Source organism: Lycium barbarum, chromosome 12 (assembly GCF_019175385.1).
Source record: "Lycium barbarum isolate Lr01 chromosome 12, ASM1917538v2, whole genome shotgun sequence".
In the NCBI taxonomy this organism is placed as follows: Eukaryota; Viridiplantae; Streptophyta; class Magnoliopsida; order Solanales; family Solanaceae; genus Lycium; species Lycium barbarum.
In genome coordinates this window covers 76,400,851-76,415,012 of record NC_083348.1, presented here as the reverse complement: position 1 = coordinate 76,415,012, position 14,162 = coordinate 76,400,851, and the positions used below count along the sequence as shown (strand labels likewise).

Below are 14,162 nucleotides of genomic sequence, written 5' to 3'. Positions count from 1 at the left end.
TAATGTTCTTTTCAAATACCTTAAGATCTTCCAGAAACAGCATAGATAAAAAGATAAAAGAACGGGAAGCAACTTCCATGAGATATGCATTCAAAAAAGGGTCAAAAATGTCTTAACGTATTGAAAATAGTTTAAATTTGTCTTCCTCTCATCTAGTGGACTGTAATTGCCTTTAACGTAAAAAATTTATGCTACAAATGCCTTGCTGACCCCAATTGCCTTAACCTTAATTTGGGTGTAAAAATAACCTTCTTTTAACGGAATTAGGAGACATCACAAGTGGGTCTCTTAAATATGTGACACTAATTTATTGATCCACGTGGCTCTAGCCATAAATAAACCGACTCATCTAAGTTAGCCCAAAACAATTGGAAATTATATGTTCGTACTCAGTTCCTTCGATGCTTCACGTTTAGTGATTAAATGAATTTAACAATGTCTTCATTGTTTGAAGATGCTTTTTATGGTTCAAAAGTGGTGCAAATAAGCTCCAATAAATTCCAGATCTAGGTCCAATTCAACTTTTTCATCCTTTAACAATGGTGGGTTCTTATTCACCCAAACAATTACATTAGAATGGATCAGGTTATGTATGGGTTGAATCTTATATCTACGTGGACTAATAATCAGTACCACCTATTTTATTAGATCCACATACATTTCATTTCATAATTTCGTTAAAAGAACGGATTTTTATTTACCATAAAGGGCAATTTGGGTCCACTAGATGGAAGGAGGGACTTTCTTAACTCAAAAATAAACGTCAAGGGCAATTAGCGTACAACAGGTGGAAGCAGGGCAAATTTAAACTATTTTCATTACGTTAGGGGCATTTTTGACCCTTTTGCGTTTACTATTTGACATGAAATAAGGAAATCAAATCTTCTGCATAGATATCCAAAAAGGACAGATAACAAATTTATTGCTGGAAAAACATAATTTGACTTGAAAATATTGTCAAAATACATCTTTTCAAAAGCAATGCAAATCCGTGAAATGAGATAACAATATTTGCATCTTCGTAAATGCTTCTTTCCTGTTTTCCCGAAGTGAGATAGTGCTATTTCCATCTTCGTAAATGCTTCTCGTTTGTTTTCCCACGGTGAGATAGCACTACTTGCATCTTCGTAAATGCCTATTTCCTATTTTCGCGGAATGAGATAATAGTATTTGCATCTTCGTAAATGCTTCTTTCCTGTTTTCCCGGAGTGAGATAACACTAATTGCATCTTCGTAAATGCTTATTTCCTTTTTTCGCGGAATGAGATATCACTATTTGCATATTCGTAAATGCTTCTTTCCTATTCTACATAGTTTGTTTACATATTACCAAAAAATCTAATGACAACATCTAGTCGGGTGATTCAAATCTTCGTTGTAATGACTCTTTTGGCAAATTATCATTAATATACTTTGCAAATGTGACTAATGAGAAAGTACAATTGCTTTTTATTTCTCTATATATACAGATGTCAGGCGCACTTGCTTGAGTACTATCAAGGTAAAACATTCAAGTTTTCATTCTAGGCAAAAGAAAGGTAATAACGTCGCCCGATTAGTTTGTCATTTTTGTTTATGAATTTCATTCCTTTTTTTCTCTTCTTTTCGAGGCCCATCATCCATATTTCATGTTAGTTGGAGAATAAAATATTTTAGCCATTTCTTTGAATAAAAAACATAAAATTATGGTTAACTTGAAAGAATATGAATCTTATTTTAAGAAAAGTAGCTATGTTTAATTTGAAAATGTCTTATGATAAAATACTCAACATGTTGCAATGTATCCTTGAATTCCTATATGGTGTGTTGGAGTGAGCATGTAGAATTGCAATTATAGTACTCGAGCTATTATTATAGATGTATTAAAAAGGTGTTCATAAGACATGACACTTGCATATATATGATGCGAACCAAAATTAGTTTTTGTCATTTGGAAAAGATTTCAATAGTGGGATAAGATTAATTTCAAGTTAAAGACAATTAGACAACCTCACGATTAGTGTTGTGAAAATCACGAATATATGAAATGAAAGGGATTGTTGAACGAAACAAAAAGTTATGTAGTCTCTAAGGCAATTAGGGTTATTTATTACCAAAAACAAATGCTTATAATATTTGCTTCAATTATTCAAGAGCTCAATTGTGATTATTAATTTTATACTAATATTATGTGATCTATTAAATGTTAATTTCAGGAAAAATGTCATCATCCAATGATGCCTCTTCTTCACTGAACAACTCGAATGCTAATTCCAGCGTTGAAAAAAAACTTAAAGCACTTATGGTATATGATAACCGCACAATTACAATGATCCACGAAGCACTTCTAAGGAGATTTGGTGTGGAAACACATGAAGCGAAAGATGGCCAAGAAGTTGTCCTTGCTCATCGCTCTGGTGCATGCTTTGATCTGATTCTGATGGACTTAGATATGCGAGTGGTAAACGCTCGTCAGGTATGCTTCTATAAGTCATAATTTATTTTTTTTTAATCCTAATTTATGTACAAACTAATAAAAAATATTTTAAAATATGTAGACAATTAAGGAACTTCGAGATATGCATGTGCGTAGCGTAATTGCGGGATTGACTTTCCGTGGAGAAGAAGAGATGAAGCCATTCATGGATGCTGGCCTTGATTATTATTATCCGAAGCCGCTTCCTTTCGATGTAGTTCGCCATCTTGTGGAGAAAATTAAGGAGGATGCTTAGACTTATCAAAAGTATTTTAGAGAAGTTAAGAAAATAAGTCAGACAACTTGATATTAGTGGAGATTAGCTATATTACTTTCTGGTTATGCTTTCTAAAGTATGTATATTATACTTACAACTACCAATAACAGCTTTTTGTTAAGAACTAAGGGTTTTTTGTTTTCCAAATGAAGCAAGTGTGAGACATAACATATCAACATGACATTAGTTAAAATGTATACCATATTTATTAAGGATTGGATAATACAAATAGATAACCTAATCCATATCTATAATCTATAAGATTCTAAAAGTGGGAAGCCACATAGTTAAAAGTTAGATTACGACAATACCTATTAAAAGTTGATCGACTAAATCACCCCTCATTCAAATACTATTTCTATAATATTTTAATCAGTGGCGGACCTACGTTTGGAGATATAAGTGCTTCAGCAGCCATTGGCTTTGGCCAACTCCCTATGTTTATGCATAGATAGTACTTAAAAGGTCTATAAAATAGTCATGAGCACCCATTATAACTGTGAAATTTATACTATAATTATTAAGCACCCACGACCTGTAAATTCTGGATCCGCCACTGATTTTAATACTACCAAATCGTAAATCGACCTTCTAACAAATAGAATAAATAAATTACTAAATGAAAGGTCATTGGCGTGAAGTTATTATATCTCAATCACGTCTTACCACAAGTCATTAATTAGTATTGATCATTTACTTTTCGGGAGTTACTTTCATTTTTCCAGTAATTATTGTGTCTATTCATTGTCAATAATTGTCAGCACTTAATTTTTGCAAGAAGTTTTTGTGCGATTTTTTAAAAGTTAAGTATATGGTAGTTGAAAAGTTGAAATAAATATCTCTGTGTTGCTTAAACAAATTACTTTTCTTTATCTATTATACAAAAATGTAAAAGCATTAATTCACAGGAAATAAAATCATTTACTAGATGCGATTAAGTCCTTTCATTACCTATAATACTCTCCAAATCAAGAATCCGAAAGTACTTAGACACACTAATATGAAGTTCATATAATCTACAGTTTCGAGCAAATGAAGTGGCTATATGATCATTATATTTGTTGAATTATGTGTTTAAATATTTATATAAAATTCTGATTTGATGTATTAGGTGCTCCAGTTTGTTTGCCCATTGTTCCGGCTATATGCACAGTGGAGTAAGTACTTATATACAGTATGTTTCCTTCCTTCACACTTATCATGTACGCATGCTACTTGAATTTGTCCGTATTGTTTCATCCTTCTCGTAAGTTGTGATATTCTTCATGCAATAAGCTTGTTTAGTTAGCAGTACATAGAATTGCACTTCAGTTATATTTTTATAATGTAAAAGTTTTTAGATTTCAAATTCTTACAAGATGAATATATTAATGTCTGATAACTGATAGCATATTGGAGATGGGTAGAGCTATCAAAAACTGGTAGAAATCTCTGGTGATCAGAGCCCTAGCTCCTCTCTTGAAAAGTTGGTACATATATATTACGTTAAAGCAGATAATGAGAATATTCACATAACATTTATTCCATGAATTGAAATTAGCTCAGTTGATTGGCTATCTGAACTTTCGCTTTATTAGTGAGGGTTCGAATCTCCACGTTGTATTCCCAAAAATGATATCAATATGGGAGGAGTAATTTAGACAACTTACTGTATTAGTTACTCTCTCATCCCTTTGAGTAAGAAAAGTAACAGTCAATTTTTAACGCTTAACAACTTACTGTATTAGTTACTCTCATCCATTTGAGCATGTACTTTTTCCTTTCAAATTTCGTGTAACTCATCACACACTTATTCTAATATTATGTATATCATTTTAAGAAGTTTGTACTGATTAACATGAAATTCAAGTGTCGAAAACTAGTAGCATTATAAACATAATAAACTTTGATTTTGAATAAGAAAAATTACTACTGCTAGTTTCTTCAGCAAATAAATAGGCTTAGTGGTAGAATGAAACAGAGGAGCACTATCAATTTGATTATAGAGTTTTGACTTTTCTTTTTCTTTTAACGCATACCTTTGATTCACAAAGCAGTATATTATGAACACAAGGTAGAGTTGAGTTACATGTTCATTTAATATATAAAATTAATTTAAAACATAATAACTCAATGAGACTAAAATTCAAAACCCATAAATTTCAACTTTTGAATTCGTCTTGCGCACGAGAATTGACTTCCTTCAAATTTAACACAACTTTGCGCACTATTTAGGGTTTGATTAATATAAATATAAATACCGCATAGACATTGCTTGCATTTTTGAACTGAAAGCAAAAGTATAAACATAACACTTAAATATCGCGATTGTGTGATCTATTCACTTCTTCTCATCTTTTTCTGACTGATTAGTTTTTTGGTTAATTGTAAATCTACTGCATTGCCTTTTATTAGAGCTAGAGAATTTCTTTATTTGAATTTGGGCTTGACTTTTGCTTGTTATGTTTATGCAAACAAACATGAATATGAATCAGACACATTCAATTTAATTAACACTTTAGTTTTGGGTCATCGTAAAAATATCTTATAGGGTAACACAATATTGGTTTGCGAAAATGCAAGTAATGGCTTTGCGAGAATTGTCTCAAACTTTTCTTTTTATGTCCTAGTGCATCATGAATGTTTGCCAGAGATCTCATGAATTTTGTAGAAACTATTTTCGGTAAGTAGATTTAAAGACAAATCTCGCATAGTCATACTTGCGTTTTTTAACTAAAATCAAGCTACAAGTACAAAACATAATATGATACAGATCAGTTGTGGAGATAGCATTTGCGCTAATAGGTGTCAAAAGATAAATACACACATACACACTCAATGCTAAGGGGATTCAACATATATAGTGTGTATATTAAAAACCTATCTATATAGCGCATTTTTTCATATCAATTAATTCGCCCTCGGACAAAAGTAGCTTCGCCTCTCTGATCGAGATTGACGCTAGTAAATGTAACATAAGCAGAATTTATAAACATAAGACACTTACTTTATCACTTGATGGCATATTGCGATGATTAGAAAAGCAAACTAGATAACACAAGGAATAGCTATGTGAGGAGTTAGGATTGAGATTGCAATAGGTTGCTTCACAAAGCTGGGATTTTATTGACCTCATTCACACAAATTTTTTATTTAATACACAGTAATGTTCCACAAGAGATCTTTAAGTTGTATTTTACGTGCTTATTATAGGGAATGCATTGTGAAACAATAGTATGTTTTTACAATTTGTTTTCAAAGTACAGAGAAGAAAAGTGTGGAGAATTTTTCTATTCCCTCTGTCTTGCTTGTAACATGCAAGTAAAATAGAGATAAGACTTGCTTTGTCTCACTGATTAAAGAGCTGGACATCAAGTTTTTTTTCTCTTCACTTCCATCCAGATAAACTGTCACTAGTTTTCGCTTTCTATTTTCTTCGTTTAAGTATGAGTAATTGTTATGTCGTGGAACATAAGTATATGTGGTTGCACGGGTAATAAGAGAATATATGATTATTGGGATTTATGTTACGTATTTTGTGGATTTTTCTCCCTGATAGAATGATATGCATGGAGGTTTTATTTGTACAATTGGCCTAAGTTGTGGATATTGTGGTAGGTACATTGGAGGTCCAAAGTAGAGCTTATGATCTTAATTTTCTTCTTCTTTTGGGATGGGGGGTTTGTAGATGGAGTTAGAGAAATTGGATCAGAATGTAACTTAAAAGATTAAAGATGGAGATGGATAATGCGGGATTAAGACATGTTGGGCATTTAGAGTAGGCAGCAAAATTTCTGCAGGGTTTATCTATTATAGTACACTGTAATTCCGTGGGTTCGTGCATCGAAGGGGGCTATGCTTGGAAATAGCATGGACACGAAAACACTCAGATGGTAGACTAGTCACTAGCTAGTTGGTTCTGCAAACATATCTTGTTATTCCCTATAGTACATTATTTCTAGAGGTAACTTCTGCTGCTACCAGCACTTACCTGCATGATTTCTGTAATCTAATTAGCGATTTCTGGACGTAAAAATAACAGAGGAAATGTACGAGGCAACCACAATATACTCACGTGCCTGGAATGCAACATTGGACTGTAGTTCCAAGGAAACTTTTGAACTCTATCCAAGTACATCAACAAAATATGAATACCAAAAGATTAATCAAAAGGATCAAATTGGTAACTAGTACATGATGGGAGCCCCTTCCCCCCCCCCCCCCCCCCCCCCAACCCCAAAACCAATAAAGGACAGATTGCTTGTATTTACAGAAAAAGCCAAAAAAAAGGAACTGCATTAGGGACAGAGGCCTATACCATCAACTAGGAACAAACTATCCCTTCGAGATGCATCTTACAAAACAGTGCTTTAAAATTCGTACAAGTGGGCTAATCAATCTGGCTTGCTTTGCATCTTTAAAATGGCATTATACAGGGACACGTTTTCCACGGTAGCGTTCAAAGAACTGCAGAGAGAAATAATATCAGACCAAGAGAAACAGAACAGGAAACAATTGAATGCATAATTTTCCGCTTCGATCGAGTAATAACATATTCATGCAACAGAAGAATTGTACAAGAAAAATGCAATCGTTCTTTATGATTAATATCTAATGACAGAAAAGAGATACTTTTTTGATTTGTTTGAGGAAAAACCCATCATTTAGTTCTATAACTTGATGAGTGTTTTATCTTCTCCTGAACTACTTCTCTGTGGAGATATTGCGTTGAGGAGGAAGGTTGCTAACCATGGCAATAGGGAGTGGGTGGAAACTAAAGTTTGTAAAATTGCACCACAGAAGGATTTTCCCTTCTATGGTACTGCATTAATGCATGAGGACCAGAACGTCGGACAATTACTTCATGATTAGGCATCTCAAGACTCAATCACAATTCTCTATGATCCCTTCCTAGAGTTGTCTAGACTCAATCACCTTAAAATCAGATGTCTCACAACCCAACAGAAATTTTGATTAATTTATATGGGTAGAAATTGAGTGATACATAGAATAGATGCATTTAAAAACAAATCATCACATTTCTTGATAGTATCCTCAATGAAGAGAGAGACACCCCATGTCCTCCCAATTTCATTCAGGCAAAATTTAAAGAGACTGCTCGTATTCTGTATTCTCGGAGGGCCCACAATAAATAATACTCTAATGCTATGGTACATGGACACATTCGAGTATCTATTACCAGTGCAGCCACCTAAGTCAGAATGGGTGTCACCTATATTTTCGGATTCGGAAATACAGATAGCACTACAGTTATGATAAATCATTGGGTATATTAAGAGACTCCGACCCTTTTTGCACTAGGCTTTACCCTATGTGTTTTGTATCCAAGCCCTACACTTTTTTACATACCCAAATACAATTTAAAGTTGGCTTACAGTTTACCTGATCCATTGCTAAAACCCTACGAACTACAAGACTCAATTTCTTTGTTCTCATAGTCTCAGCAATGATATCATCTTTTATATCCTAGATTTCCTGTCAACATGAGACTCTGAGAGCATCTCAATCTATGTCAGCATAGTTCTCTCACCTTTTTGCCAGTTATCTAATTACAGTTAAGCACTTACACAAGTTCAAACAATCTCAAATCTCTCTTCCATATAAGTTATGCCTACCTACTTGACCATTTGAGTTGGTGTGAAGGATATTAGAGTAGGTAAAAAAATGGCGGTGCATTAAAATCATGACATGAAAAGGGAAAAGCTAGGACTTGATTTCCTTCTTTAAAAATTGAAGCTTGAGAGAATGATTCACAATAAGAAAGAAGGCATGTGGTGCAGAGTCTATGCACTTTACAGTGATACTCAGTTTGATTAAAAGGAAACATTCTCACGATTACTACTACATGAACATATCTAAGGTAAGAAGTACTTTGGGGCACTATGAAAAGAAAGCATTATCCTACATGAGGATACCAGGATAGCTGAAATCAACATGAAGCTTAATTGGGACAATTGACCCCTAATACACATTGGTATTCACCATATTAGGAAACACAACATAACCTATGTCAATTACTGTTGCGTCTATAGTAACTGGTGGGACTACTGTGTAAAAGGTTGGGGAATGCCATTAGAATAACCATATGGTGGTTTGTGATAAGAACAACAACAACCAATTACTGTTGCGTCTATAGTAACTGGTGGGACTACTGTGTAAAAGGTTGGGGAATGCCATTAGAATAACCATATGGTGGTTTGTGATAAGAACAACAACAACAACAACATATCCAATATAATCCCACAAGTGGGGTCTGGGGAGGGTAGAGTGTACGCAGACCTTATCTCTACCTTGGGTGGTAGAGAGGTTGTTTCCGATAGACCCTCGGCTTAGGATAAAGCAAAAATACCGCAGTTGGTTTGTGATAAGAGGATACAAAATATAAGAATAATAAAAGAAAGAAAGAAATATAGCAAAATAGAGAGAGGAACAATGCTTTAGACTTTGAGTGGCAGAAGCAACAACAAATCTTAAAGCAATTTCTAGTGACGGGGTGAAAGAATTGGCAATTTCATTCTATTCCTTCAACGATCCTTGTGATTATAGTATAGCCTAGTCGTAATATAAACAAAAGACAGGGCACTTAAGAGTACTTCCAGATATTTTCTCTGTAAAATCTAATGATGATCTCCTACACCATAAATCGTCCATTGGTTCATTCCACCACAAGCATATCATTGTCCAACCAATCTATTATGTTCGGAGTAGTAGAACACACACAATTGTAGTAAGAAACTGCTTTTCCTAAAAGCTATTAATGATTCCCCCAAAATCAAAAAAATGCAAGAAAAATATATGAATGATACATCCAAACATACCGATCTGATATAGGGCTGCTGGATGATCCAACCTAGGATAGGTATCTTTTGCAGAAATACTGCCAGTGTTGGCCAGAAACCACTGTGCAAAACTATACATCAGCATCCAATTATAACTAAATGATTATTAGGGCGGTTAAGGAACCATGTAACTAATTTACCTGAAAAGTACGACAAATCCATATGCCTCAAGAATCATACCCAGTATAGGCCAACCAATAATAACCAAGAAAAAGCCAGCACCAAATGATATTGTTCCCTGTGGAAGGAAAAAAAGAAGAAGAAGAAGAAGCATATATACATAATAAGTACATGCACACATAAATAGAAACTACGTACCACTAAACTGACAAGAGAGCAAGAGGAATTGTTGAGGTGATGAGGGAAGAAAAAAAGGCCCAAAAGCAACTAAACCTTGAAATTACTACGTTTACTAAAGAACTGCAGTGATGACTTGAGACCAATGGTCAGTGCCACCCCTGAGAAGAAGAGGATCTGGTTCAGTAAAATAACACCATGTCAACTGGCAGGCAGGAGTCAGAAAACAAAGGAAAGTGGTAAGTCAGAGGATTTGATGATAATGGCAAGACTTTGTACTTACATTTCCCATGGCAATTAGTCCCTTGTCAAAGAACAATATGATCCCCAAGAATGAGAAAAACACTCCAAATCCCGTCAATCCTAGCCCTATCTCTGTTTCAACAAGCAGCCCAAGCTTAGCCGACATAACGTTTCAAATAGCTTTTTTCAATCTTAGTCTTAACTGAGCAGAGCACACATCATATTTGGTAAAACAGTGAAAGAATGAGATGCAATACTAAAACAGTTTATGACAATTTGGTCAAACTAGCCATGCTCTACATTTCAAAAGCAGCTGACAACAGTTACATAAACTAGCCAGTAAAATAAGAACTTAGGTCAAATCGACTTACTTTTGCGATCATTCATTTCGAAGGAAAGCATTTTCGCAGCTCCAAACACAATTGAAGCCTACAACACAGAAATCCATCATAAAAAACAATTAGTTCTCAATCACAACCAATAAATGCAGATAATCTGCAACGAGAAATGAGCCCAAACGACATCACAAACCAAAACTGTAAATCAAACAAGTGACTTAGGGTTTCAAAACAAATAGAAATGCTCAATTCAAACAAAACTCTCCACGTACACATCAGTTTTAACTTGATTCAATCTAAAACTGCATAAACTTGCAAACACACTGATCAATTAAGGATTATTTTATAACTCCACCATACGAGATAGCCATTTGTGTTAAAAATTCGACACTAAAGTAAGCTGTTGCATAGGGTTTCAACTCGATTTGATCGAAATTTATATGCAAAATACAAGTGAATTAGCACGAGTATTACAAAATTAGTGAGATCAAATAACAACTTATTTTCAAAGAAAAAAATACACTTGTTACAAACGAACCTGAGAAATGGGGAAACAAAAGCTCTGAAGCTGCCTTGCGAATAGATAATCACGTTCAACTTTGTAGATTTTTTTTTTTTAAAAAAAGATAAATGATTTTGAAAAGGTTGAATATGTCGGATAAAAAATGAATTTTGATAATTTCAGGTAAATTTAGTTGTTTTAATATTCTTTTATTCATTTAGGACCTTGTATTTTTCAAACTTGATTTAACATTTTATTGAATAATTGTTTATATTTCAAAATAAAACTAAGTATATAATTTTGTTCATAATAATCAGGTAAGTAATATTAGATCCATATTACTGAGATGGAGGTGAAATTTGCAAGTCCGTCCAACTCAAAATTACATATGTTCTTAAGTAACATTGTGTTACACTTGATTCATTTTTCTGCTAAATTGACTTTTTAAAAATAATTTTCTTGGGAGTTTTTTTTCTTAAATATTTTCTGCATAATTGCATCTTCACCTCTTACCTCTTCTTCTTGTGTTACAGAAGGTGTAAGTAGAAAAGTGTTACTCTTCATTTTTTAAAGTGAGAACGATTAAATAAATAATTTGTTGAAATCTTCTATGTTGGTATTTGTTAGTTTATTCATTATGATAAATAAATATTATTAAAATTGTTCGTGACCGTACAAATGCAAATATAGTCGAAGAATATGAACTAAGGGCCTGTTTGGAAAGTCACCCAGGTAATTGGAATTGGGTGTAATTGGATGTAATTACACAGTTTAGCCTGTTTGTTTGACCAGGTAATTACACAGTTAGGTGAGAATTCGGTGTAATTACTGTTGACACCCAATTTTGTCCCTCCTTTATTTAATTTTATTCACTCGGGCGTCTAAATTTATTGACGAGCTAAATATTTTATTGCCACTACTATTAATATCACTACTTTTATTTTCAACATTATGAGCATTACTTTATCACAAATTTTAAACGGTTAGTCATCGTTTCGTTTTCGGGTTCGGATTCGTTAAATTAATTATTAGACAACACTTTCTAAAATCCTTATTTTTCTACATATTAATTATTAATTATCTTGACATAATATATGTTGTACTAGTACTTAAATTAGAAGCCCAAGAATAATTGAAATAGAGGAGGAAAATCAACAATTTTCAGCCAAACTATTAGCCCATATTCTAATTAATTCAACCAGTCCATTACCCTTAAACTACCCAAACGACCAGCCCATTCGTTTCTACCCGGTCCAGCCCATATCCTAAATTACCCAGCCCAATTTTATTTCCCCAAAACCTAATCCATATCCCTCTTTCTTTTCCCTCATCTCTCTCATCACTCCCTTACCCGCCTCCTCTGTCCTCTCTCTTTTCCCTCTCCCTTCACCCCTCACGTTCTCTCCACCATCATCAACTCCTCTCCCCTCACGTTCCACCCCACGCTTCCTGCCACTTCCACCATACCTCTGTCCCCCACGCCTCTGCTCCCCACTTCCTCTTGTTCCCCACGCCTTTCGCCTCTCTCCCACGCTCCTCTCTCCACTTTAGCACAGGCAAAACCCTATAAATGTGTCGAAGTCGAATCGTTGAAAGGGGGGATTTTTTTGGTTTTTTGAATGGTTTATTTTTAGGAAGAAGAAACCCGAAACTTTACCGCACTCAACATTTTTCACCTTTCCACTACGGTTTAAGTCTTATTTTGTGCTATTTCTACTGGTTTTCAAGTTTCTTTCTGGCCGCTGAGGTCTTCCCTTGAAAATATCAATTTCTTGAGTCCTAACACTTTCAGATAGGTTATTCCTACATTTGACACGATTCGATAAACCATTCGAGTCTGCTCTTGAACATTTCTGGAAAAACGAGAACTTCTGGATTGTTGTAATTCGAGTTTTGAAATCGTTCGTCGTGTTCGAGAGTAGATTCGACGCCGTCGACACCCACTTCACTGCACCCACAAAAGGTCAGTGTTTTTCTTTTATTTCGAATTTTAAAAAATCTGGGATGTTGTTCGTGTATGTTGTTGCTTCAGTTTGGTTGAATTTCAGTGTAGCAGCTTAGTAGTATTGCGTATGTTCAAGTTTTAGTTAGTCTGATTTCGGTTTAGTAACGAGTAATGTTTAATTTACCTGCTGGTTATATTAGTTAAACAATGTTTGTGGTTTGATGTTTTGATCAAGGATTGTTTTATTGGGTCTGATTCGGGTCTGTTTTTTTTTTTTTTTTTCTGTATTCATCTGTCTTAAGGTATGATTCGTGTGGCATATGTTGAACCATATGTAACTTGTCTGGGCACCTTTAATCTTACTGTAAGACTACCCTGTTGAACCTTGACTGTCCAAACCTTACGCTGTATAGCGTAAATATATGTATTTTGGAAAATCAGGAAGCTTACTAAATTTTGTTTCTGAGTTGAATCTCTACCAGCATGTTTAAGTTGTGTCTGATTAGTGGGATTAATTGACATACATAATTCGTATAACTCCAGTGTTTGCTCGAACCTCAGTTGGGCTAATTTGAACTGTAAACAGGTAATCTTTATATGGGGAGCTTTTCTATGGCTCATAATTTAAGCTCAATGTAGAATTGAGGCTGTTTGCAATATCAGTATGTAGAAAATAACAGCAGCCTTCCAATCTTTTCTCTTTTATTTTTTCTTGCTTCAGTCTTTGTTTGGTTCTGTGACTATAGGTTGGTTCTGAATAGATCAGCTCGAGTGTGGAGTTAAACATGATGCTGCCTTTCTTGTTAAATCCTAAAATAGGTTTAGAATGTAGTGATGGATTAAATTAGTTTGTGAAAGATACTGTCTGTCCTATTTTGTCACTTGTTTATGAAACTAGAAATAGGACAAGTGTTAATTTCGCTAGTTTCCTGCTTATTTAAATAATTATCATGAGTTGTTTGGTTAAATATGATGAAGTGTCAATCGTGTTAGTTTGTTGTTTACATAGTTGATGGAGTTGTCTAGTAAATATGATTATTGTTGGTGCTCAAATTTGTTAACCTGTCAACCTGGAGCGAGCATTAGGTACTCCAAATACAATCACATATTCAGATCTGTTCATTGCTTGAAAGTGGTTCAGTCTGTCACACCCAATCTGTAACATGTCTATTGTGAATGATTGAGACGTTTAATGTTATCATTAGTTAAAACTTATCATCATCTTGCTTTAGGAATCTGACTATTTGCCTCTATGCTAAAATGCTT

At 34.2% G+C, this 14,162-nt stretch overlaps 2 protein-coding genes across 4 annotated transcripts; one reads left to right on the top strand and one right to left on the bottom strand.

The window, feature by feature from the left end:
* Positions 1-1,481: 1,481 nt before the first annotated feature.
* LOC132623695 (two-component response regulator 24-like) lies at positions 1,482-2,860 on the top strand. The gene is made up of 3 exons (XM_060338483.1): positions 1,482-1,538; positions 2,196-2,455; positions 2,538-2,860. Exons 2-3 carry the CDS (start codon positions 2,201-2,203, stop codon positions 2,709-2,711), a joined length of 429 nt encoding a protein of 142 aa, XP_060194466.1. The 5' UTR covers positions 1,482-1,538; positions 2,196-2,200; the 3' UTR covers positions 2,712-2,860.
* A 3,954-nt stretch (positions 2,861-6,814) lies between these two features.
* Positions 6,815-11,149, bottom strand: LOC132623469 (vesicle transport protein GOT1-like). Of its 3 annotated transcripts, none has more exons than XM_060338220.1 (7): positions 10,988-11,149; positions 10,483-10,540; positions 10,152-10,243; positions 9,965-10,045; positions 9,712-9,809; positions 9,552-9,632; positions 6,815-7,182 (listed from the first exon to the last, which is right to left on the bottom strand). In XM_060338220.1, exons 2-7 carry the CDS (start codon positions 10,511-10,513, stop codon positions 7,140-7,142), a joined length of 426 nt encoding a protein of 141 aa, XP_060194203.1. In that variant the 5' UTR covers positions 10,514-10,540; positions 10,988-11,149; the 3' UTR covers positions 6,815-7,139. The 3 variants fall into 3 exon arrangements, with proteins under 3 accessions (XP_060194203.1, XP_060194205.1, XP_060194204.1); XM_060338222.1 differs by having other exon boundaries at positions 6,815-7,178; positions 9,551-9,632; positions 10,988-11,143; XM_060338221.1 differs by lacking the exon at positions 10,988-11,149 and adding an exon at positions 10,722-10,818.
* Between the last annotated feature and the right edge of the window lie 3,013 nt (positions 11,150-14,162).

What these genes read in the sequence shown, in the direction of transcription:
- LOC132623695 (XM_060338483.1), top strand. Translation starts at nt 2,201, where the DNA reads ATGTCATCATCCAATGATGCCTCTTCTTCACTGAACAACTCGAATGCT. An exon ending in GAGTGGTAAACGCTCGTCAG is followed by an intron (nt 2,456 to 2,537) that starts GTATGCTTCTAT and finishes TAAAATATGTAG; the next exon opens with ACAATTAAGGAACTTCGAGA.
- LOC132623469 (XM_060338220.1), bottom strand. Translation starts at nt 10,513, where the DNA reads ATGCTTTCCTTCGAAATGAATGATCGCAAAA. An exon ending in GTAAACGTAGTAATTTCAAG is followed by an intron (nt 9,810 to 9,964) that starts GTTTAGTTGCTT and finishes TTCCTTCCACAG; the next exon opens with GGAACAATATCATTTGGTGC. An exon ending in GGATTTGTCGTACTTTTCAG is followed by an intron (nt 9,633 to 9,711) that starts GTAAATTAGTTA and finishes AGTTTTGCACAG; the next exon opens with TGGTTTCTGGCCAACACTGG.